Below are 26,448 nucleotides of genomic sequence, written 5' to 3' on the forward strand. Positions count from 1 at the left end.
TTAAAAGTGCATTGCATATTAAATATCATAAAATACATATAAAATCTTGGTATATCATTTATAAAAACATCATAATTTATATATATTTTTTAAAACACAATACATGGGGAGAAGGCAGGAAAATGGGATTGGGAGGCAGAGGTCAGCCATGATTGAATGGCGGAGTAGACTCGATGGGCCGAATGGCCTAATTCTACTCCAATAACTTGTGAAATGGTGACCTTGTGAACCTTGTTGATACAACGAGCTGATCAATGGGTCGGCCCGGCTACCTCCGTAGTTCACTGTAAACCGATCGATCATCCAGCTTCAGACCCTGTTGGAAATGGACACATCGTTACAGACAAATGTGGAGAGGGCTAGACTATGGTGCAAGGCAAACACCTTCCACCCAATCAGCCGTACAGGTACAAAGTGCTGGAGTAACTCAGCGGGTCAGGCATGCAGCATCTCTGTGGAGAACGTGGACAGGCACAAAGTGCTGGAGTAACTCAACGGGTCAGGCAGCATCTCTGTGGAGAACGTGGACAGGTACAAAGTGATGGAGTAACTCAGCGAGTCAGGCAGGCAGCATCTCTGGTGAGAAGGCATGGGGGACATTTCGGGGCGAGGCCTATCTTCAGCATTTTACGTCCATCTTTGGTTTAAACCAGCATCTGCAGTTCATTGATACACAGTTCGGATGGAACCTGGGTCTCTGGCGCTGTGAGCGAGGCAGCAACACTACCTGCTGCGCCACCGAGCCGCCTTAGACCTGGAACATTTACTTCAAAAGGAATCAACAAGAAAATTAACTTACCATATATGTGGCGTCTCCCTCTGGCGCGTGAGTGGTTCCCTGCAAGATTAAACATAATACCGTCTGAATTACATGCAGGAATGAACTCCAGATGTTGGTTTAAACCGAAGTTGCACACAAAAAGCTGGACTACCACAGCCGGACAGGCAGCATCTCTGGAGAGTAGGACATGGTGACATTTCGGGTAGAGACCCTCCTTTAGACGGGGGAGGTTGTTGAGGCTGGGACTATCTCTGTCCCGCCCCCTCCCCAGTCTGAAGAAGGGACTCGACTCGAAACGTCACCCATTCCTTATCTCCAGAGATGCTGCCTGTCCCGCTGAGTTACTCCGGCTTTTTGTATCCATCCACCGTCTGAATTGTCTTTGATATTCACAGAGCCATGCCGCACGGAGACAGGCCATTCAGCCCCACTGGTCGATGCTACCCAAGATTCCCCCACCTAATCCACAGAGGGTGGTGGGTGTATGGAACAAGCTGCTGGAGGAGGTAGTTGAGGCTGGGACTATCCCAACGTTTAATTGACAGCTGTACAGGTAAATAGATCGGACAGGTTTGGAGAGATATGGGACAAACGAGGGCAGGTGGGACGAGTGTAGATGGGGCATGTTGGCCGTTGTGGGCAAGATGGGCCGAAGGGCAAGTTTCCACGGTAGAAATTCTCTAACTAGGGCGCTCAGTTCAGAGTAATTCCGTGCATTTCAAGAATGTGTTTTTATCAGTCAATGAAAGTACGCATGCAGGTACAGCAGGCAGTGAAGAAAGCGAATGGCTTGTTGGCCTTCATAACCAGAGGAGTTGAGTATAGGCAAGGCAAGGCAAGGCAACTTTATTTATATAGCACATTTCATACACGAGGCAGACTCAAAGTGATTCACATAAAAACATCATACAATAAAATGAAATAATAAAATTAAATAAAATAGAAGAATTAAAAGAAAAGAAAAGCAAAATTAAAAATGCATTATAAAAGTGCAAAAGTTAAAAGTGCAATGTAGTTAAGATTTAGCTGAAAGCTAAAGTAAACATAAAAGTTTTCAGTCTTGTTTTAAAAGTGGTCAAAGTTGAGGCAAGTCTTTAATTTTCAGGAAGTTTATTCCAGCTATTTATTGCATAGTAACTAAATCCTGTTTTCCCATGTTTTGTATTTACTCTGGGAATCACTAACAGATTGGTTTCAGAAGATCTTAGCGGTCTAGAAGGCTTATATAGTGGAAGCATGTCAGTGATATACTTTGGTCCTAAACCATGTAGTGATTTATAGGTGAGCAGCAGGATTTTGAAATCAATTCTCTGACATACAGGGAGCCAATGTAAGGATTTAAGAAGTATAGGAGCAAAGAGGTCCTTATGCAGTTGTACAGAGCCCTAGTGAGTGTGTATATATAAGCACTGATTTTCTTTTCATCTGTTATGTACTATGTTTACATATTCTGTTGTGCTGCAGCAAGCAAGAATTCCATTGTCCTGTCTGTCCTTCTGAGGCAATGGATTTCATAGATTCGCCACCAGTTCGTGAGGAAGTTGAAGGTGTCCCACAAAGGAATCCGACAAGGAAGACTGGTGTCCCGAGTGCATTACTGTTGACAATTCCAAGCACGGTTCCACAACTCCACTGTCACCTTTCACAAAATAAGAAAACTCATCTCATGAAAGAAAACCCGGTACCAACCTGATCTTTACCCGGGAGATTTTCATAGGTTGCCAGTCCGTCCTCGGAATCTGTGGCCGAGGCAGCTGCAGAAATAAAACAACGCGTTCAGATACGAAGTCAAGGGCACCAGAATCATTTGTCCAGCGCAAAGGAAGAATATTCGGCCCGTCTCTACTGTACTAGCTCCCACGTTTCTCCAATTCCCTCCCTGGTAATGGACCCATTATCCTGTGAAAACAGGACTAGCAACTAAGATCAGATGAACGTCTAAATAACGCGGACTTCACTTTTCATCAGCTGATATTTCCATTCCCAGCTCACACTATCTTGAGTTGAACAGGTGAACTTGAAGTGTTCCGAGCATAGGTCCCGACCGAAACGCATCTACAGAGATACTGCCTGACCCGCTGAGTTACTCCAGCACTTTGTATCTGTCTATGTTCTCCACAGAGATGCTGCCTGCCTGACCCGTTGAGTTACTCCAGCACTTTGTACCTGTCCACGTTCTCCACAGAGATGCTGCATGCCTGACCCGCTGAGTTACTCCAGCACATATTGCACAATTCTACACAGTTCCTTGTGTTAAACTTCAACTAAACATCAACGAACAGAACAATTATCTGCATTAATATCCACCTTCTTAAACGCAAATATCTACACTGGGCGCCGGTGTGATCATCAAATCAAATCCAAAAAATACAGGCACTTTCCATCCACTCAGTGACAGGGCAGTTGAGAATCTAAAGGTCATAATTTCATGAGTGATAGAAGCAGAATGAGGCCACTCGGCCCTTCAATCACGGCTGATCTATCTCTCCCTCCTAACCCCATTCTCCTGCCTTCTCCCCATAACCCCCGACACCCGCACTAATCAACAATCTATCTATCTCTGCCTTAAAAATGTCCACTGACTTGTGGCCTCCACATCCGTATGTGGCTACGAATCCCACAGATTCACCACCCTCTGGCTAAAGAAATTCCTCCTCATCTCCTTCCAAAAGGAACATCCTTTAATTCTGGGCCTCACTCAGAATTCACTCACTCTGTCCCCTTGGACTCCTGTTCGCGTCGTATTTCGTCCCAGGTTCGGCTTTCGGCCTAAATAAATATATACAGGAAACAACGTCAACTTCTAGGTTAGTTCAGTTGAAGAGATACAGCGCGGAAACAGGCCCTTCGGCCCGCCGAGTCAGGGACTACCCAAACAAGTCTTGGACAGGTATATGTGTAGGAGCGGTTTGGAGGGAACGCGAACAGGTGGGATAGTTAGATAGTTAGATGGAGCTCTAGGGGCTAGTGAAATCAAGGGTTATGGGAAGAAGGCAGGCACGGGTTATTGATAGGGGACGATCAGCCATGATCACAATAATTGGCGGTGCTGGCTCGAAGGGCCGAATCGCCTCATCCTGACCTATGTTCGATCTTTCTACTAGTGTAGCTGGGACATGTTGGCCGGTATGGGGAAGTTGGGCCGATGGGCCTGTATCCGCGCTGTCTCACACGATGACTTTATAAGTCTAAGTCTTGCCCCCCACCCCCATATACACACACACATCTCAGATGACCTATCCGTATTCTCCAGAGATGCTGCCGGGCCCGCTGAGTTACTCCAGCTGTTTGTGCCTTGTCTATTGGGAGTGTTCAGTTCAGTTTAGTTTGTTGTCATGTGTTCAATAGCACTACCAATATGCCTGAAGCGGAGTCTTGCTGGATTTTTTGCAAGCACCGACTGATGAGGCAAAATGAAGGGAATGCATCAAAGAACATTCCTCCCCAGTGTAGCGAGAATGCATCTACCGCCACAGCCCCTGGGTCTGGTTCCCATGCAACATACTTTGGTAACTGGTGATTGAGCCTAGATGCAAACAAATCGATATCCGGCGTTCCATATCGAGCAGCAATGTCATTAAATACTTTATGATCCAACGTCCATTCTGTGTTGTCATTACATTTTCGTGACCTGGTGACCGCCACCATATTAAACCTACCTGGAAAATAGGTAGCTGAAATTCAAATGCTTCTTTCGATACACCAGTGCCAAATGAGGTTTGCTTAATGATCACATATTCCACCCATGTGATTAATATATGCCACCGCTGTAGTGTTGTCAATCTGTAGTTGAACATGCAGTGATGCATGCTCCCACAATAAGCTTTTAACCCATAGAATGCTCCCAGCATCTCTAGGTAGTTAATACCATGTAACTGAAGAATTGATGACTCATGCACATCCCATCTGCCACCGCAACTAGAGATAATATTAGTAGCTCCCCATCCTTGAGCACTAGCATCAGTTTGTAATATAACTGAAGGTTTGCTGACCAAAACGTTACTGGAGAAATGCCGAATATTGGTGGTCCACCATTGTAACTCTGATATAACTTCAGCTGGTAACCGCATAGGTCTGTTAAAATGACCGAAATGGTATTTGAGTGCTTGCTCCTTTGCACGTTGTAAATGTTGATAATGCAAAGGCCCAAATTGTGCAGCTGGAAAAACTGCCACTAATTTGCCAATTACGCTGGCTACTTGTCGAGGTTGTTACAGGCTTCTATTAACTTTAATCTCTTGCCCCAGGGCAGAGTCACAGACATATTACTAGAGTTAATGATAAATCCCAAATAATCAATAACACTGGTTGGTATCAACTTGGATTTAACTGGATGGATGAGAAACCCCAACTTCTCAAATGTGAGTTTTGTGGCTGAAACAGCTAATTTACCTAATTTCAGCGTTTATCCTATGATTAGGATATCATCCAAGTAGGCAGAAAATTCCGCAGATTCGCAACTCTCTGGGTGAAAAACGTTTTTCCTCATCTCCGTTCTAAATGGCTTACCGCTTATTCTTAATCTGTGACCCCTGGTTCTGGACTCCCCCAACATCGGGAACAATTTTCCTGCCTCTAGCGTGTCCAATCCCTGAATAATCTCATATGTTTCAACAAGAAACATCTTCTGCAGTTGAATAGGGCTCTGGTGAGACCACATCTGGAGTATTGTGTACAGTTTTGGTCTCCTAATTTGAGGAAGGACATCCTTGTGGCAGTGCAGCGTAGGTTCTCGAGATTGATCCCTGGGATGGCGGGACTGTCATATGAGGAAAGATTGAAAAGACTAGACTTGTATTCACCGGAGTTAAGAAGGATGAAGGGCAATCTTATAGAAACATATAAAATTATAAAAGGACTGGACAAGCTAGATGCTGGAAAAATGTTCCCAATGTTGGGCGAGTCCAGAACCAGGGGGACACTGTCTTAGAATAAAGGGGAGGTCATTTAATACTGAGGAGAGGAAAAACGTTTTCGCCTAGAGAGTTGTGAATTTATGGAATTCCCTGCCACAGAGGGCAGTGGAGGCCAAGTCACTGAATGGATTTCAGAAAGTGTTCGATATAGCTCTAGGGGATAGTGGAGTCAATGGATATGGGGAGAAGGCAGGTGATTGGGGACGATCAGCCATGATCACAATGAATGGCGGTGCTGGCTCGAAGGGCAGAATGGCCTCCTCCTGCACCTATTTTCTATTTTTCTATGTTTCTATGTTTCGAAGATAGCCTCTCATCCTTCTAAACTCCAGAGTGTACAAGCCCAGCCGCTCCATTCTCTCAGCATATGACTGTCCCGCCATCCCGGGAATTAACCTAGTGAACCTACATTGCACGCCCTCAATAGCAAGAATGTCCTTCCTCAAATTTGGAGACCAAAACTGCACACAATACTCCTGGTGTGGTCTAACTAGGGCCCGGAACTGCTCCGATAGTCACCTCGTCTTGTTATGAAAGCCAACATGCCATTAGTTTTCTTCACTATGCTTACTTTCATAGACTGATGAACAAGGACCCCCTGATCCCGTTGTACTTCCCCTTTTCCCAACTTGACGCCATTCAGGTAATTATTTATTGTATTGTCGTGGCCGTGATGCTTGGCAGACGCAGGTCAAAGGCAGGTGGAGTTTGAATAAAGGTATTTAGTTACCTGTTCATATATTTCCTCATGAAATAGCAGATTAAAACACTGGACACGATTACACCAAAAATCACTCCAACCGCAATCCCAGCGAACTTTCCAGCTCCCAGACCACCGTCTAGAATAGAATAGAATAGAATGCCTTTTATTGTCATTCAAACAGGTTTGACCGAAATAGGCTGCTCCACCTCCGATCACGACTACACCAACAACCACTACTGCAACCAAAATCCAAGTGATCGGACGAGCTCCCAGACCATTGTCTGAAATAGAAGATGCGCAGTCTGTGATTCCCTAACTCGAGAAATAAGTTCAAGTACAAACGACACACTGGTCTTCAACCCAGTAGTCAGGACCGATGCAGGAGACGTATACATGCATTGTACGCAAAGCCATCGAGGACACCAGTGTGGACATTTATTGTATGGACAGAGTCATAGAGTGAAACAGTGTGGAAATAGGTCCTCGGCCCAACTTGCCCACACTGGCCAACATGCCCCATCTACACTAGTCCCACCCCGACCAACATGCCCCATCTACACTAGTCCCACCCCGACCAACATGCCCCATCTACACTAGTCCCACCCCGACCAACATGCCCCATCTACACTCGTCCCACCCCGATCAACATGCCCCATCTACACTAGTCCCACCCCGACCAACATGCCCCATCTACACTAGTCCCACCCCGAACAACATGCCCCATCTACACTGGTCCCACCCCGACCAACATGCCCTATCTACACATAGTCTCACCCCGACCAACATGCCCCATCTACACTAGTCCCACCTCGACCAACATGCCCCATCTACACTAGACCCACCTGCCCGAGTTTGGTCCATACCCCTCGATACCTGCCCTATCCATGTACCTGACCAACTGTTTCTTAAACGTTGGGATAGTCCCAGGTTCAAATACCTCCACCGGCAGCTCGTTCCATACACCCACCACGCTCTGTGTGGAAAAGTTGCCCCTCAGGTTCCCATTAAATCTTTTCCCCTTCACCTTGAACCCGTGTCTTCTGGTCCTCGATTCCCCTACTCTGGGCAAGAGACTCTGTGCGTCTGTCTACCCGATCTATACCCCTGGCGATTTTGTACACCTCTATAAGATCGCCCCTCGTCCTCCTGCGCTCCAAGGAATAGAGTCCCAGCCCTTTGCCCCAACCTCTCCCTGTAGCTGAGGCCCCTCGAGTCCCGGCAACATCCTCGTGAATCATCTCTGAACCATTTCAAGATTGACAATATCTTTCCTGTAACACGGTGACCAGAATTAAACTTTAGCTTACATTTATGTTCATAAGTGATAGGAGCAAAATTAGGCCATTCGGCCCATCCCGCCATTCAATCACGGCTGATCTATCTCTCCCTCCAAACCCCGTTCTCCTGCCTTCTCCCCATAACCCCTGACACCCGCACTAATCAACAATCTATCTATCTCTGCCTTAAATATAAATATCCACTGACTTGAAAGAAACTCCCCTTTCTCCTTCTTAAAATAACGTCCTTTAATTCTGAGGCTGTGCCCTCTGGTCCTAGACTCTCCCACTAGTGGAAACACCCTCTCCACATCCACTCTATCCAGGCCTTTCACTATTCTGTAAGTTTCAATGAGGTCCCCCTCCCCCCTTCTTCTTCTAATCTCCAGCGAGTACAGGCCCAGTGCCGACAAATGCTCAACGTAGGTTAGTGTTTATGTCCATAAGTACAATACAATATTTGAACCTTTTCGTTTCGTAATAGGGGGGGGAAGAGAGAGAGAGAGAGAGAGAGAGAGAGAGAGAGAGAGAGAGAGAGAGAGATGCTAGAGAGCTAGATACGATAGATCTTAAGATAGCGAGAGCGTCTATATATAGCGCTATCCTACTACTCTCTCTCTCTCTGCTCTCTCATCTCTCCTCTCTCTCTCTCTCTCCTCTCTCTCTCACTCTCTCTCTCTCTCTTCTCTCTCTCTCTCTATCTCTCTCTCTCTCTTCTACTCTCATCTCCTCTCCTCTCCTCTCTCTTTTTTTTTTTTTTTTTTTTTTCTCTCTTCTATTTTGTTCCATTCTCGAGAGGAGGACGGGGTCAGAGAGATAGTGGGGCAGAGAGGGGCTCACAGAAAGATAGAGAGAGAGACAGACAGAGAGAGTGAGATATATAGAGATAGAGAGAGGTACAGAGAGAGAGCTTCACTCACTTTGCACGATGACCTTTGCAGTGAGGCTGATGTTTCTGCCAGTCTTGTTATTATTGACATGACATGTGTAATTCCCTTCGTCGTCCATGCTTACTGAGGAGATGGTGAATACTGGACCTGTACTCAGTCTCTCTGTCCCATTGAGCCACTCATACACAGGGCTGGGCATGGACTGGGTCGAACAGGTCAACGTTAGATCTTCTCCATTCGTTCTTGTTACTGGACTCTGGGGGGTAATTTTCATATTGTCCGGCCCATCTGCAGACAGAAATGTACAAGATTAGTTTCATTCAGTTCAGTTTAGTTTATTGTCACGTGTACCGTGTACAGTGAAAAGATTTTGTTGCGCGCTGACCAGGCGGCGGAAAGACAATACATGATTGGAGAGGATGTCTCCACTAGTGGGAGAGTATAGGACCAGAGGGCACAGCCTCAGAATTAGACGGCGTTCCTTTAGGAAGGAGATGAGGAGGAATTTCTTCAGCCAGAGGGCGGTGTTTCTGTGGGTTTCGATGCCACAGAAGGCTGTGGAGGCCACACGTCAGTGGATATATTTAAGGCAGAGATAGATTGTTGATTAGTGCGGGTGTCAGGGGTTATGGGGAGAAGCCAGGAGAATGGGGTTGGGAGGGAGAGATAGGTCAGCCGTGATTGAATGGCGGTGCTGGCTCGATGGGTCAAATGGCCACATTTGCACCTATCACATAGCAAATAGGGGCAGGAGGAGGCCGTTAGGCCCTTCGAGCCTGCACCGCCATTCAATATGATCATGGCTGATCATCCACAATCAGTACCCCGTTCCTGTTTTCTCCCCATATCCGTTGACTCCTCAGTGCTTAATCTAACTCTCTCTTGAAAGCATCCAGTGAATTGGTCTCCTGTGCCTTCTGTGGCAGGGAATTCCACAGATTCACAACTCTCTGGGTGAAAACGTTTTTCCTCATCTCAGTCCTAAATGGCCTCCCCCTTATTCTTGAACTGTGAACCTTGGTTCTGGACTCCCCCAACATGGGGCACATTTTTCCTGCATCTAGCCTGTCCAAAAATGTTACGCTTCGAAAAAATGTGATGAAAGAATGGATCGACTGGGCTTGTATTCACTGGAAATTAGGATGAGAGGGTTTCTTCCAGAAACATATAAAATTGTTAAGGGGTTGGACAGGGCGGATGCAGGATAAAATGTTCCCCATATTGGGGGAGCCCAGAACCAGGGTCACAGTTTAAGAATAAGGAGGAATCCATTTATGACTGAGATGAAGCCAAACATTTTCACCCAGTGTACTGGTGAATCTGTGGAATTCTCTGCCACAGAAGGCAGTGGGGGTCTATTCAGTGGATGTCTTCAAGAGAGAGTTAGATTTAGCTCTTAAGGCTAACGGAATCATGGGATATGGGGAGAAGGCAGGAACGGAGTTACTGATTTTGGATGATCATATTGAATGGCGGTGCTGGCTCGATGGGCCGAATGGTCTACTCCTGCACCTACTTTCATTGTTTCTGTGTTACCTCAAATAAGTGCATGGCTCTGTTCACACCCGAAAGCATCCCGACTTATGTCAGCAAAGATGGATGACAATTGATTGAGTAGAAATAATGTTAGATTTTTGAATCGGAAAATTTGCAATTGGTTGGATTTTGCAGAAAGACGCAGAGAGTTAATTCGTGGTAAAAACAAGATGTGGCATGGCAGGAGTAGACTCACAACGGGTCAGGTGGAGGTTGCTACAAGTCCTGCTGAAGAGGCATTGCAATGGTTGTTCTTTGTATGAATACCAGTGGCCTAATAATCAGCTCATAAGCGATCGGAGCAGAATTGTGCCTTTCGGCCAATGAAGGCCACTCCACCATTCAATCACGGCTGATCTATCTCTCCCTCCTAACCACATTCTCCTGCCTTCTCCCCATAACCACTGACACCCGTACTAATCAAAAATCTATCTATCTCGGCCTAAATGCCTCTACTGAATTGGCCTCCACCGCCGTCTGCGGCAATGAATTCCACAGATTCACCACCTTCTGGCTAAAGAAATTCATAGACACATAGATAATAGGTGCAGGAGTAGAGGCCATTCGGCCCTTCGAGCCTGCACTGACATTCAATGTGATCATGGCTGATCATCCAACAGTACCCTGTACCTGCCTTCTCTCCAAACCCCCTGATCCCTTTAGCCACAAGGGCCACATCTAACCAATATAGCCAATGAACTGTGGCCTCAACTACCTTCTGTGGCAGAGAGTTCCAGAGATTCACCTGCGATGGACCATCTGTGTGAAAAATGTTTTTCTCATCTCGGTCCTAAAAGATTTCCCCCTTATCCTCAAACTGTGTGACCCCTTGTTCTGGACTTCCCCAACATCGACCTGCGACTCGACCTTTGAGGAACCATGCACTTGTACTGCTAGATCCCTCTGCTCGACAACACTCCCCAGAGGCCTACCATTCACTGTGTAGGTACTGCCCTTGTTAGACGTCCCAAAGTGAAACACCTCACATATCTCTATATTAAATGATTTTATCCATGTAATGAACCCCCTCCCCCCCCACTGTCCTCTCTCCCCTGAGTCATCTCGCTCAGCAAGACTAACAACAAGTGAGGAATGATGGCCCGGACACTTACAATAGACATTGAGAGGGAACGAATCGCTTGTCTTCGCGCTAACCGCATTGGAAGCCCGGCAGGTGAACGGCCCGTCCGACCGCAATACTCCGGTAATGGTGAGTGTGTTGTTAGAGGCGCTCAGTTCCAACCTGCCGCCGTTAGATATCACGCTATTGTCTTCACTCCACGTGTAAGAGACGTCAGTGCCTGTCGCGACGCAGGTCAAGACCACGGTGTCATTGTGCTCTATGAAGCTGCTGGCATTGGAGGTGATTTTGGGTGTAGAAACAGGCTCTGTTAAATACACAGGAGGTGGTGGTTAATGCACAGGTGAGTAAGGAACACAACGCAGAATGTGGTGGATTAATGAAACATTGAGACAGTGCGGAATGTGAACATGTTAGAGGAAACTGGCGTCCAGGTTCATCCCAACGCCAACCAGGCAATGGTGGACACTGCCCGGTCCATCACAGATAATGACCACCCACCATCAGAGGTCCATCATAGACGCTGACCTCCCCACCATCGAAGATTAAACACAGTACTAACCTCCCCATCATTGATGGTCCATCACAGTATTGACATCCCCACCATCAAAGAGCCATCACAAATACTGACCTCCCCATCATCAAAGAGCCAACACAGATACTGACCTCCCCACCATCAAAGAGCCATCACAGATACTGACCTTCCCACCAAGGAAGGTCCATCACAGTGTTGACTTCCCCACCATCAAAGATCCATCACAGAAACTAACCTCCCCACAATCAAAGATCCATAACATGTACCGACCTCCACTCCATTGAAGGGCCAATCAGATCCTGACCTCCCCACCATCAAAGAGCCAACACAAATACTGACCTCCCCACCATCAAAGAGCCAACACAGACACTGCGCACCTCCCATCAAAGAGCCAACACAGACACTGACCTCCCCACCATCAGAGGTCCATCATAGACGCTGACCTCCCCAACACCAAAGGTCCATCACAGTGTTGACTTCCCCACCATCAGAGGTCCATCATAGACGCTGACCTCCCCGCCACTGATGGTCCATCACATGTAATGACCACCCCACCATCCAAGAGCCATCACAGATGCTGACATCTCCACCATTGAAGGTCCATCACAGTGTTCACCTCCCCACCATCAAAGAGCCATCGCACATGCTGATCACCCCAATACCAAAGGTCACCCCAGTATTGACCTCCCCACCATTAAAGATTAAACACAGTACTGACATACCCATCATTGATGGTCCATCCCAGATACTGACCTCCCCACCATCAAAGGTCCATCAGAGTCGCTGACCTCCCCAATACCAAAGGTCACCCCAGTATTGACCTCCCCACCATCAAAGATTAAACACAGTACTGACCATACCACCATTGATGGTCCATCCCAGATCCTGACCACCCACCATCAAAGGTCCTTCACAGTACTGACCTTCCCGCCATCGAAGGTCCATCATAGACGCTGACCTACCCAATACCTAAGGTCCATCACAGTGTTGACCTCCCCACCATCAAAGGTCCATCAAAAATACGGACCACCCCACCATCAAAGAGCCAACACAGATACTGACCTCCCTACCATCAAAGGCCCATCACAAATACTGACCTCCCCTCCATTGAAGGATCATCACAGATCCTGACCTCGCCTCCATTGAAGATCCATCGCAGATGCTGACTATCTACAAGAGGCGTTGCCTCAAACGGACAGCCAGCATCATCAGAGGCCAACGTCACCCTGGCCATTCTCTAATTACACTCCCGCCACAGGGAAGAATGTACAGGATCCCGAAAATATTGACCTCTGGATTCAGGAACACATTTTTCCCAATAACTATTTTTTATTGAATTATGAAAGCAGCCCAGACCATCACATCAAACCAACTTCCCTTCCATCGACTCCATCTACACCGCACACATCCTCGACAAGGCCAGGAGCAACTTCCCTTCCATCCACTCCATCTATACCTCACGCTGCCTCGGCAAGGCCAGCAGCATAATCAACATAGAAACATAGACTATAGGCGCAGGTGTAGGCCATTTGGCCCTTCGAACCTGCACCGCCATTCAATATGATTATGGCTGATCATCCAACTCAGTATCCTGCACCTGCCTTCTCTCGATGCCCCCTGATCCCTTTAGCCACATCTAACTCCCTCTTAAATATAGCTAATGAACTGTGGCCTCAACTACCTCCTGTGGCAGAGAATTCCACAGATTCACCACACTCTGTGTAAAAAGGACCAGTCTCACCACTAACTAAGCGGGTCAGGCAGCATCTCTGGAGAACGTGGATAGGTGACATTGAGGGTCAAGGTCGTTCTTCAGAAGGCTCATTGATGACGAATCTCAAAGCGAAACACCTATCCATGTTATCCACAAATGCTGCCTGACCTTCTGAGTTACTCCAGCACATTGTACCTTTCCACGTTCTCCACAGGGATGCTGCCTGACCTGACCCGCTGAGTTACTCCAGCACTTTGAACCTGTCCACGTTCTCCACAGAGATGCTGCCTGACCCGCTGAGTTACTCCAGCAGTTAACATAAGATCCCAAGATAATTGCCTGATCTAATTATCGAGAGTGATATATCAGAGCTGAGAACACCTGTGTGTGACATGTCATTCAACTCAATTGCCAAACAGATAACAACGAGGGAATTTCCACCCCGCAAGCTCCAAGATAAACCCGGAAGGTAAATTAATGAGTTGGACTTTGTGATTTTCCCTGGAGCAGGAAGAAGTGATGTATTAAATAACGCCACGAACAGCTCATGAAACATTTAGACAGGTACATGGATAGGACAGGTTTGGAGGGATATGGACCAAACTCGAGCAGGTGGGACATGTGCAATTGGGGCATGTTGACCGCTGTTGGCAAGTCTAAGGGTCTGTTTCATAGGAACATAGAAAATGGGTGCCGGAGTAGGCAATTCTGCCTTTCGAGCCCGCATGGCCATTCAATATGATCATGCCTGATCATCGAAAATCAGTAACCCCGTTCCTGCATTCTCCCCATATCGCTTGATTCTGTTAGCCTTAAGAGCTAAATCTTTCGCTCTTGAAAACATCCAGTGAATTGGCCTCCACTGCCTTTTGCGGCAGAGAATTCCACAGATTCACAACTCTCTGGGTGAAAAAAGGTTTTCCTCATCTCAGTCCCAAATGGCCGACCCCTTATTCTTAAACTGTGTGGCCCCTGGTTCTGGACTCCCACAACACCAGGAACATGTTTGTCCTGCATCTAGCCTGTCGAATCATTTAAGAATTGTATATGTTTCTGTAAGATGCCTTCTCATCCTTCTAAATTCCAGTGAATACAAGCCCAGTCCACCCATTTTTTCATCATTTGTCATTCCACCCATCCCGGGGATTTCCCTGGTGAATCTACGTTGCACTCCCTCAATAGCAAGAATGTCCTTGCTCTTGTTCCTTGTATCCCGAGGTGTAACCGTCTCAGATTCTATGGCTCCAGGAGTCACTTGGCAAATAAATTGCTGAAGAAGAAACTTTGAAATGAATTGCTAACGCGCTACATTCCATAGCCATCATGATAAACTTTATCATCGTACAATGAAGCAAAGTGCAGTTGTTGTTGATTCACAGTGTCGTGGACTCACAGAGCGATACAGCGTGGAACTGGGCTGTTCCTGCCAGCTTGCCCACACCGGCCAACATGCCCCGTCTACACTAGACCCAACTGCCCGCGTTTGGCCCATATCCCTCCAAACCTGTCCTATCCATTTACCTGTCCAAATGTTCCTTAAACATTGGGATAGTCCCAGCCTCAACATAGAAACATAGAAAATAGGTGCAGAAGTAGGCCATTCGGCCCTTCGAGCCTGCACCGCCATTCAATATGATCATGGCTGATCATCCAACTCAGTATCCTGTACCTGCCTTCTCTCTACACCCCCTGATCCCTTTATCCATAAGGGCCACATCTACTGTAACTCCCTCTTAAATATAGCCAATGAACTGGCCTCAACTACCTTCTGTGGCAGAGAATTCCACAGATTCACCACTCTGTGTGTGTAATTTTTTTTCTCATCTCGGTCCTAAAAGACTTCCCTCTTATCCTTAAACTGTGTGTGTGGCCCCTTGTTCTGGACTTCCCCAACATCGGGAACAATCTTCCTGCATCGAGCCTGTCCAACCCCTTAAGAATTTTGTAAGTTTCTATAAGATCGTCGTCTGGCAGGCCGTTCCATGAACCCACCACCCTCTCTGTGGAAAGGTTACCCCTCAGAATCCTATTAAACCTTTGTGTAGTTTTGGTCTCCAAACTTGAGGAAGGACATTCTTGCTATTAATGGAGCCCAGCGTAGGTTCACCAGGTTAATTCCCGGGTTGGCGTGACTATCATATACTGAGAGAATGGAGCAGCTGGGCTTGTGCACTCTGGAGTTTAGAAGGATGAGAGGGTAGCTTATTGAAACATTTAAGATTATTAAGGGTTTGGACACGCTAGAGGCAGGAAACATGTTCCCGATGTTGGGGGAGTCCAGAACCAGGGGGCCTCACACACAGTTTAAGAAGAAGGGGTAAGCCATTTAGACTGAGATGAGGAAACACTTTTTCACCCAGAGAGTTGTGAGTCTGTGGAATTCTCTGCCTCAGAGGGCGGTGGAGCCAGTTCTCCGGATACTTTCAAGAGAGAGCTAAATAGGGCTTTTAAAGGAGGCAGAGTCAGGGGATACGGGGAGAAGGCAGGAACGGGGTACTGATTGTGGATGATCAGCCATGATCACATATAATGGAGGTGCTGGCTCGAAGGGCCGAATGGCCTTCTCCTGCACCTATTGTCTATTGTCCAAAATATTTTTCCTATAAAATGTGCCCTGAAGGCTGGCAATATCATCAAGGACCCACACACCATCCAGGCCACACACTCATCTCCCTGCTACCTTCAGGTAGAAGATACAGGAGCCTGAAGAATGCAACGACCATGTTCAGGAATAGCTGCTTCCCCACAGCCATCAGGCTATTAAACCTGGCTCGGACAAAACTCTGATTATTAATAACCCATTATCTGTTATTTGCAATTTACCAGTTTATTTATTCATGTGTGTGTATATTTATATTATGGTATATGGACACACTGATCTGTTTTGTAGTAAATGCATACTATGTTCTGTTGTGCTGAAGCAAAGCAAGAATGTCATTGTCCTATACAGGGACACATGACAATAAACTCACTTGAACTTGAACCGAAAACAATATTCTGAGTGCGGTCTCACCAACGCCTTGTACAACTGCAACATGACCTCCCAACTTCCATAGACGCAATACTTACCTATGACGGTGATGTTTCGGGAAGAGGAACTTGACCTTTTGGTCACATTATTAAACACCTGGCAGGTGTAGCTTCCCGTGTCATTGACGCCAAGCGCCGCAATGACTAGTTGCTGCCCGCTTTGTTGGAACAGCCCATTGAAGAGCCATTGATATTCCGGGGCAGGATTGGAAACAGCAGAACAGGTGAGAGAGGCGTCCGTGCCAGAGGTGTGAGCGGCCTGCTCGGGGCTGACGGTTATCTGAACACGTTCCGGTCCGTCTAGAAGACAATTCAGAGTGGAGTCTGTAGACTTCCTTCCATTAGGAGGGAGGGCGAGCGGATGGGCTGCGAAAGGAAATCTCCATCCCGCCACCAGGCGACTACTAGACGGATGCAGACAGACACTAGACCGAGGCCACAGCAGACTAGTCTACAGGGCATATGAATGGAAACAATCGCTCTCCAGATAAATGATGCAGAGATGCTGCCTGCCCGCTGTGTTACTCCAGGATTTTGTGTCTATCCAATTTCATCTTCATCAGTGATAGGAGCAGAATTAGGCCATTCGGCCCATCACGTCTTCTCCGCCATTCAATCGTGGCTGATCTCTCTCCCACCTTGCCCCCAACCCCTAAACTAATCAAGAATCTATCTATCTATCTATCTATCTATCTATCTATCTATCTATCTATCTATCTATCTATCTATCTATCTATCTATCTATCTATCTATCTATCTATCTATCTATCTATCTATCTATCTATCTATCTATCTATCTATCTATCTATCTATCGATCGATCGATCGATCTATCTATCTATCTATCTATCTATCTATCTATCTATCTATCTATCTATCTATCTATCTATCTATCTATCTATCTATCTATCTATCTATCTATCTATCTATCTATCTATCTATCTATCTATCTATCTATCTATCTATCTATCTATCTATCTATCTATCTATCTATCTATCTATCTATCTATCTATCTATCTATCTATCTATCTATCTATCTATCTATCTATCTATCTATATCTATCTATCTATCTATCTATCTATCTTATCTATCTATCTATCTATCTATCTATCTATCTATCTATCTATCTATCTATCTATCTATCTATCTATCTATCTATCTATCTATCTATCTATCTATCTATCTATCTATCTATCTATCTATCTATCTATCTATCTATCTATCTATCTATATCAATCTATCTATCTATCTATCTACATATATATATCTATCAATCCATCTATCTCTATCTATCTATCTATCTATCGATCTATCTATCTATCTATCTATCTATCTATCTATCTATCTATCTATCTATCTATCTATCTATCTATCTATCTATCTATCTATCTATCTATCTATATATCAATCTATCAATCTATCAATCAATCAATCAATCAATCAATCAATCAAGCAATCATTCAATCAATCAATCAATCAATCAATCAATCAATCTATCTATCTATCTATCTATCTATCTATCTATCTATCCATCTATCTATCTATCTATCTATCTATCTATCTATCTATCTATCTATCTATCTATCTATCTATCTATCTCTGCCTTCAAATTGTCCATTAAATCTGGCCTCCACAGCCGTATGTGGCAATTAATTCCACAGATTCACCACCCTCTGACACTCTGACCCGAAATGTCACCCATTCCCTCTCTCCAGAGATAATGCCTGTCCCGCTGAGTTACTCCACCTTTTTGTATCTAAAGAAATTCCTCCTCATCTCCTTCCTAAAGGAACGTCGTTGAATTACGTGACTGAGCCCTCTGGTTCAAGTCTCTCCCACTAGTGGAGACCTCAACTACCTCCTCCGGCAGCTCGTGCCATACTCCCACCACCATTTGTGTGTAAAAGCTACCCCTCAGATTCCTATTAAATAGAAACATAGAAACATAGAAAATAGGTGCAGGAGTAGGCCATTCGGCCCTTCGAGCCTGCACCGCCATTCAATATGATCATGGCTGATCATCCAACTCAGTATCCCATACCTGCCTTCTCTCCATACCCCATGATCCCTTTAGCCACAAGGGCCACATCTAACTCTCTCTTAAATATAGCTAGTGAACTGGCTTAAACTACCTTCTGTGGCAGAGAATTCCACAGATTCACCACACTCTGTGTAAAAAATGATTTTCTCATCGCGGTCCTAAAAGACTTCCCTCTTATCCTTAAAATGTGACCCCTTGTTCTGGACTTCCCCTACATCGGGAATAATCTTCCTGTATCTAGCTTGTCCAACCCCTTAAGAATGTTATAAGTTTCTATAAGATCCCCCCTCAATCTTCTAAATTCTAGCGAGTACAAGCCGAGTCTATCCAGTCTTTCTTCATATGAAAGTCTTGCCATCCCAGGAATCAGTCCGGTGAACCTTCTCTGTACTCCCTCTATGGCAAGAATGTATTTCCTCAGATCAGGAGACCAAAACTGTACCCAATACTCCAGGAGTTGTCTCACCAAGACACTGTACAACTGCAGTAGAACTCCTTGTACGCCAGTGTTGCCTGTAAAGACCTCGCTAGAAATTCATGGGACGTCAATGGCGTTTGGCGCCCGAAGATTAGTTGGATAATGTGTCAGATGTTGCCTTATTTTTTAGCGACAGATTTCTTGGAGTCCAGTTGCCGGCACGCCCCTAAGGGCTGAGACTGAGATTGTTTGCAGACCTATTGAAGAGCAGCGAGAGACCGAGAGATAACACCCGGAGAATCAGGGGGACTGTGATCCGGGGGCGATGGGCTGAGGTTGAATTTAGTCGCTACCAATTGCAAAATGGTTTGAGAAATGAAACGGCAGATTGCTCTTGTAGAATCAATGAACTGCAGATGCTGGTCCATTCACAAATGGGTCAGGCAGCATCTCTGTGGAGAACGTGGACAGGTACAAAGTGCTGGAGTAACTCAGCGAGTCAGGCAGCATCTGCGGAGAACGTGGACAGGTACAAAGTGCTGGAGTAACTCATCGGGTCAGGCAGCATCTCCGTGGAGAACGTGGACATGTGATCCTTCTTCAGACTGGAAATGGTGACCCGGGGCGGCACAGTGGTAGAGTTACTGCCTCACAGCGCCAAAGAGCACAGAAGGTAGTTGAAGCCACAGTTAATTGCCTATATTTAAGAGGGAGTTAGATGTGGCCCGTGTGGCTAAAGGGATCAGGGGGTATGGAGAGAAGGCAGGTACAGGATACTAAGTTGGATGATCAGCCATGATCATATTGAATGGCGGTGCAGGCTCGAAGGGCCGAATGGCCTATTCCTGCACTTATTTTCTATGTCTATGTTTCTGAGACCCGGTTTCGATCCTGATCGCGGGATCTCGGGTGATGTGTGTATGGAGTGTGTACGTTCTCCCCGTGACCGGCGTGGGTTTTTCTCCGGGACGCTCCGGTTTCCTCCCACACTCCAAATCCGTGCACGTTTGCCGGTTAATTGGTTTCGGTAACAATAGTAAATTGACCCCCGAGTGGTTAATCGCTGGTGGGCGCGGACACGGTGGTCCGAATGGCCTGTTTACACGCGGTATCTCTAAAGTCAAAAGTCTTATTGTCACCCGTCCACGTTCTCCACAGAGATGCTGCCTGATCCGCCGAGTTACTCCAGCACTTTGTACCTATCCATGTTCTCCACAGATGTTGCCTGACCCGCTGAGTTGCTCCAGCACTTTGTACCTATCCATGAGCCGCTGAGTCACCCCAGCACTCTGTGTTTTTTGGGGAAGAATCATCTTCCATTCCCCCCATGGACCAGTGAGATTATTGGCGGAGATTGTTGTCTCAAACCCCATTGTCCCTCGCATCCAGTCCCCGCGCCTCCATGATTGGGACGATGGAGAAGCGACCATCCACTAGATTGGACCCGCCACCGTGGTGACCACTTACAGCTGACGTCCAGCAGGAATGGATCGCTGGTGTTTGTGTTGACCGGGTTGGACCCAGTGCAGGTTAACTCCGTGTCCGATCTGAGCACGCCGGAGATGGTGAGAGTGCGGTTGCCGTTACTCAAGACCAGCCGGCCGCCCGGGCTAAGCGTTAGGCCGTTCCTGGACCAGGCATATGAGACATCCGTGCCCATGGCCACGCAGTCTAAAGTCGCCGTGTCATTGTGTTCTACAGGGCGGGTGTCATTGGATGTGATCACAGGCTGAGAGACAAGTTCTGTTAAAAATACAGCGAGATGATTCATTACCGGCATGGATCACCCCGCGACCACTAACTAATACCTGCCCGAATACTTCACATATCTGGCTTCAGAGACCGCAGGTGCTGCAAACTTGGAAAACAATCAGCATGTGTGGAGAGAAGAAACAAGGTTAAGGTTCAGGTGTCAGCTGCTCTACATCGGTGAGACCAAGCGTAGGCTCGGCGATCGCTTCGCCCAACTCACTTTGCATCAACCAACCTGATCTCCCGGTGGCTCAGCACTTCAACTCCCCCTCCCATTCCCAATCCGAACTTTCTGTCCTGGGCCTCCCCCATGTCTGGAGTGAGCCCCAACGCAAATTGGAGGAGCAGCACCTCATAGTTCCCTTGGGTAGTTTACACCCTAGCGGATGGCGGGACTGTCGTATGCTGAGAGAATGGAGCGGCTGTGCTTGTGCACTCAGGAGTTTAGAAGGATAAGAGGTGATCTTATTGAAACCTATAAGATTATTAAGGGTTTGTGCACGCTAGAGGCTGGAAACGTCAGGATTCTTAAAGGGTTGACGGTGGATATGCAATGGTAGGCGTTTAAAGACTGCATGGATGAACTACAACAATTGTTCATCCAAGTTTGGCAAAAGAATAAATCAGGGAAGGTAGTGCATCCGTGGATAACAAGGGAAATCTGGGATAGTATCCAAACAAAAGATGATGCATACAAATTAGCCAGAAAAAGCAGCCTACCAGAGGACTGGGAGAAAATCAGAGTCCAGCAGAGGAGGACAAAGGGCTTAATTAGGAAATGGAAAATAGATTATGAAAGAAAACTGGCAGGGAACACAAAAACTGACTGCAAACGTTTTTATAGATATGTGAAGAGAAAAAGATTAGTTAAAACAAATGTAGGTCCCTTGCAGTCAGAAACAGGTGAATTGATCATGGGGAACTAGGACATTGCAGACCAATTGAATAACTACTTTGGTTCTGTCTTCACTAAGGAAGACATAAATAATCTGCCGGAAATAGCAGGGGACCGGGGGTCAAATGAGATGGAGGAACTGAGATAAATCCAGGTTAGCCAGGAAGTGGTGTTAGGTAAATTGAATGGATAAATCCCCGGGACCAGGTAGGCTGCATCCCAGAGTACTTAAAGAAGTAGCCCCAGAAATAGTGGATGCATTAGTGATAATTTTTCAAAACGCTTTAGATTCTGGAGAAGTTCCTGGAGATTGGAGGGTAGCTAATGTAACACCACTTCTTACAAAGGGAGGGAGAGAGAAAACGGGGAATTATAGGCTCGAATGACCGAATGGCCTACTCCTGCACCTTTATTCTATGTTTCTATGTTTCTATGACAGAAAGGTTTTCAGCCTCGATTTAATATAACTGAGAGTTGGAGCGGATCCTGCATTTTTCTGGAAGTTTGCCCCAATTATGTGGTGCATAGAAACGAGTAAATGTTGAAAATAAAGGCAGCCTCTCGGGTAGAAAAATATATTTTTTCTCCAAAGAAGCCCTTCTACACTCACACCAACTCTTTCGCAATTTCATAGAAAAAAAACGTAGAAACATAGAAAATAGGTGCAGTAGAGGCCATTCGGCTCTTCCAGCTTGCACCGCCATTCAATATGATCGTGGCTGATCATCCAACTCAGGGTCCTGTACCTGCCTTCTCTCAATACCGCCTGATCCCTTTAACCACAAGGGCCACATCTAAGTCCCTCATAAATATAGCCAATGAACTGGCTTCAACTACCTTCTGCGGCAGAGATTTCCACAGATTCACCACTCTGTGTGTGAAAAAAATATATTTTTCTGATCTCGGTCCTAAAAGATTTCCCCCTTATCCTTAAACTGTGCGTGGCCCCTTGTTTTGGATATAGTCAACAACGGCAACATCTCGGGTGGAAAATTATATTTTTCTCCAGAGAAGCGTTTCTACACTCACCCCAGATATTTCACAATTTCCTCAGTATTTTTTAGAAAATTGTGGCTTTAGCTCTGTTGGTGGTGAAGCAAGCTTATATTTTCCATATACAGAAGTTCTTAATCACCCCACGTCATAATTCTGCAAGATACAATGTCAAATAGAGAAGTTCTCCATCACTCAACATCATCCGGCTGTCAACTTCCCATTTCTGTAGAACTCTTGAGTTGGCTACAATGCTGAGAACTATATTATGCATTCTGTATCTTCCCTTTTGCTCCACCCATTGATGTGATGATATGCGCGTGTGATGTTTAAGAAAGAACTGCAGATGTGGTAAAATGGAAGGTAGACAAAAATGCTGAAGGAATAGGCGACGTTTCGGGTCGAGACTGATGTCGGGGGGGGGGAGAAAGAAAGGAAGAGGCGGAGACAGTGGGGAGCTGGAAAGGGGAGGGGAAGGAGAGAGAAGGCTGGGACTACCTGAAATTGGGGAAATCAATGTTCATACCGCTGGGGTGTAGACTACCCAAGCGAAATATGAGGTGTTGCTCCTCCAATTTGCGCCTGGCAATGGAGGAGGCCCAGGACTGAAAGGTCTGATTGGGAATGGGAGGGGGAGTTGAAGTGCTGAGCCACCGGGAGATCAGGTTGGTTAGTGCGAAAAGAGAGGAGATGTTGGGCGAAGCGACCGCCGAGCCTGCGCTTGGTCTCACCGATGTAGAGAAGTTGACACCTGGAAGAGCGGATAGAAACATAGAAACATAGACAATATGTGCAGGAGTAGGCCATTCGGCCCTTCAAGCCTGCACCGCCATTCAATATGATCATGGCTGCTCATCCAACTCAGTATCCTGTACCTGCCTTCTCTCCATGCCCCCTGATCCCTTTAGCCACAACGGCCACATCTAACTCCCTCTTAAATATAGCCAATGAACTGTGTGGCCTCAACTACCTTCTGTGGCAGATAATTCCACAGATTCACCACTCTCTGTGTAAAAAATGATTTTCTCATATCGGTCCTAAAAGACTTCCCCCTTATCCTTAAACTGTGACCCCTTGTTCTCAACTTCCCCAACATTGGGAATAATCTTCCTGCATTTAGCCTGTCCAACCCCTTAAGAACTTTGCAAGTTTCTATAAGATACCCCCTCAATCTTCTAAATTCTAGCGAGTACAAGCCGAGTCTATCCAGTCTTTCTTCATATGAAAGTCCTGACATCCCAGGAATCAGTCAGGTGAACCTTCTCAGTACTATCTCTATGGCAAGAATGTCTTTCCTCAGATTAGGAGACCAAAAGGGTACACAATACTCCAGGTGTGGTCTCACCAAGACCCTGTACAACTGCAGCAGAACCTCCCCGCTCCTACACCCAAATCCCCCTGCTATGAATGCCAACATACCATTGGCTTTCTTCACTGCCCGCTGCACCTGCATGCCTACTTTCAATGACCGGTGTACCATGACTCCCAGGTCTCGTTGCATCTCCCCTTTTCCTAATCGGCCACCATTCAGATAAGAGTCTATTTTCCTGTTTTTGCCACCAAATTGGATAAACTCACATTTATCCACATTATACTGCATCTGCCATGCATCTGCCCACTCACCCAACCTATCCAAGTCACCTTGCAGCCTCCTAGCATCCTCCTCACAGCTAACACTCCCCCCCCAGCTTCGTGTCATCCGCAAACTTGAAGATGTTGCATTCAATTCCCCCATCCAGATCATTAATATATATTGTAAATAGCTGGGGTCCCAGCACTGAACCTTGCGATTAGGATGTTGGACGAGGTTGGAGGAGGTGCAGGTGAACCTGTGATGTGATCTCAACTGATTGGACAGCGTGTCAAACAAAATGTTTCACTGTACCTCGGAACACATAATACACATAAAACCAAACGCAATGTTAAACCCAGAACCAGCCCCAAAGATCTCTTGCCCCTGTTCAATCCAATCCGTTTTGGCAAAAACAGAACACAACACAAATGGGGCAGAAATGTTTTTTGAACTTCCGATCTAAAGAGGAGAGAAGCAGGATTACTGGAAGTTACAGAAATACATATTCATACCGCTGGGCTGTAAGTGGAGCGGGAACAAATGGAACAAAAGTGTTTTTCATCTTATTATTATCCGTTTATTATCACTTTTCATTACTGTAAATTACACGACATCTGAAGGCAAGAGGGACAAATCTCAGGCTCGAGCCCCGGTCCGGAGCCCGCTGTCGGAGTCTTTGAACGGACCTAGAGGTTGCGGTACCAGAGACCAAGGGGGACCAGACTGGGTGGGGGGGGGGGGGGAGCGCCATGTGTGAGGAGGAGGAAGGGGGAGGGGCGGGGTCAAAGATGGACCGGGCTCTTATTCTTAAACTGTGACCCCTCGTTCTAGACACCCCTAACATCAGGACCCCCAACATCAACAACGTCCAGGATTAGCTACTTCCCCACAGCCATCAGGCTATTAAACCTGACTCGGACAAAAGTCAGAACATTAATAACCCATTATCTGTTATTTGCACTTCATCAGTTTATTTATTCATGTGTGTATGTATTTATATTGTGGTATATGGACACACTGATCTGTTCTGTAGTCAATGCCTACCATGTTTGTTGTGCTGAAGCAAAGCAAGAATTTCATTGTCCTATACAGGGACACATGACAATAAACTCACTTGAACTTGAATTTGAACTTGAACATTTTTTCCTGCATCTAGCCTGTCCATTCAATTAATAGTTACATGTTTCGATAAGATATCCTCTCATCCTTCCAAACTCCAGACTGTACAAGCCCAGCTGCTCCATTCTCTCATCATATGTCAGTCCCGCCATCCCGGGTATTAACCTGGTGAACCTACGCTGGGCTCCCTCAGTAGCACGAATGTCCTTTTACTCAAATTTGGAGAGCAAAACTGCACACAATACTCTAGGTGTGGTCTCATCAGGGCTCTGTGCAACTGCAGAAGTACCACTTTGCGCCTAAACTCATCTCCTCTTGTTATGAAGGCCATGGGGTGTACATGAGGGGAAGGGGGTGGCGGGGTGGGTCGGGGTGGGAGGGGGACGGGGTGGGGTGTGACGGGGAGGAGGGGAGGGGGGCGGGGTGGGAGGGCGCGGTGGGAGGGGGTGGGAGAGGGGGCGGGGTGGGGGTGGGGCCAGGTGGGGGGGGGGGCGTGCCAATGGTAGACCAGTCGCGGGATGCCTTGTAACGTCCTAACAATGTCGGCGTCCTTTAGGTGGCAACTATTCTCATACCTTGGGTTCGGAATCTAAGTATTTCATGGGACTTGTCACATCTGACGATAATGTATCCATTCATTAATACAACCGATGCAAACGCAACGAAACACGAGTCAATCCACCACGACTCTGGGCCTAAAGCTAACACAGCACACGTTGACCGCGGGAAAGGAAGGGGGGTGGGGGTTCTCACCAGACGCGACCTACCTATGACAACAATGGAAGTCGAGGCCAGGCCTTCCTTGCTCGTTGTCCTGCTCGACGCTGAGCACGTGTAATTACCGGTGAGGTTCAATAACAGGCCGGCAATGAGTAGCTGTAGCCCGCCTCCCTGCAGCTGCGAGTTGTCGTGGTACCAGTGAAAGACAAGGTCGTGATTCGCAACCACCGAGCATGTGAAAGTCACGGTGGCTCCCACCGCGAGCATCGAGCGATCTGGGAGAATTGTAATGCTAACGGAATCTGGTCCATCTAGAATAAATGCATGGGTGGGTTCGACATGACGCTCGCCGTCTAGCGGATCTCCCCGCGGTCACCTCAAGCAATCTACAACTCGTGCAACGGACACAAACTGAGGTCAACTACAGTGGGCCTCTCCCACTTACGCGTTTTATTTTTTTCGGCGACTTGCCG

General features: G+C 46.6%; 1 protein-coding gene across 1 annotated transcript; it reads right to left on the minus strand.

The window, feature by feature from the left end:
• Window positions 1-50: 50 nt before the first annotated feature.
• LOC116969132 (carcinoembryonic antigen-related cell adhesion molecule 5-like) lies at window positions 51-26,242 on the minus strand. Its single transcript, XM_033016070.1, has 10 exons — window positions 26,023-26,242; window positions 20,391-20,666; window positions 16,503-16,763; window positions 11,216-11,491; window positions 8,598-8,855; window positions 6,428-6,536; window positions 3,495-3,550; window positions 2,471-2,535; window positions 800-838; window positions 51-316 (listed from the first exon to the last, which is right to left on the minus strand). The coding sequence occupies exons 1-10, from the start codon at window positions 26,240-26,242 to the stop codon at window positions 269-271; spliced, it is 1,608 nt and encodes a 535-aa protein (XP_032871961.1). The 3' UTR covers window positions 51-268.
• Window positions 26,243-26,448: the final 206 nt, after the last annotated feature.

Source organism: Amblyraja radiata, unplaced genomic scaffold, assembly GCF_010909765.2.
Source record: "Amblyraja radiata isolate CabotCenter1 unplaced genomic scaffold, sAmbRad1.1.pri S109, whole genome shotgun sequence".
In the NCBI taxonomy this organism is placed as follows: domain Eukaryota; kingdom Metazoa; phylum Chordata; class Chondrichthyes; order Rajiformes; family Rajidae; genus Amblyraja; species Amblyraja radiata.

What these genes read in the sequence shown, in the direction of transcription:
- LOC116969132 (XM_033016070.1), bottom strand. Translation starts at nt 26,242, where the DNA reads ATGCTCGCGGTGGGAGCCACCGTGACTTTCACATGCTCGGTGGTTGCG. An exon ending in TGCAAAGGTCATCGTGCAAA is followed by an intron (nt 6,537 to 8,597) that starts GTGAGTGAAGCT and finishes ATTCTATTCTAG; the next exon opens with ACGGTGGTCTGGGAGCTGGA. An exon ending in ATCTCCCGGGTAAAGATCAG is followed by an intron (nt 839 to 2,470) that starts GTTGGTACCGGG and finishes TTAATCTTGCAG; the next exon opens with GGAACCACTCACGCGCCAGA.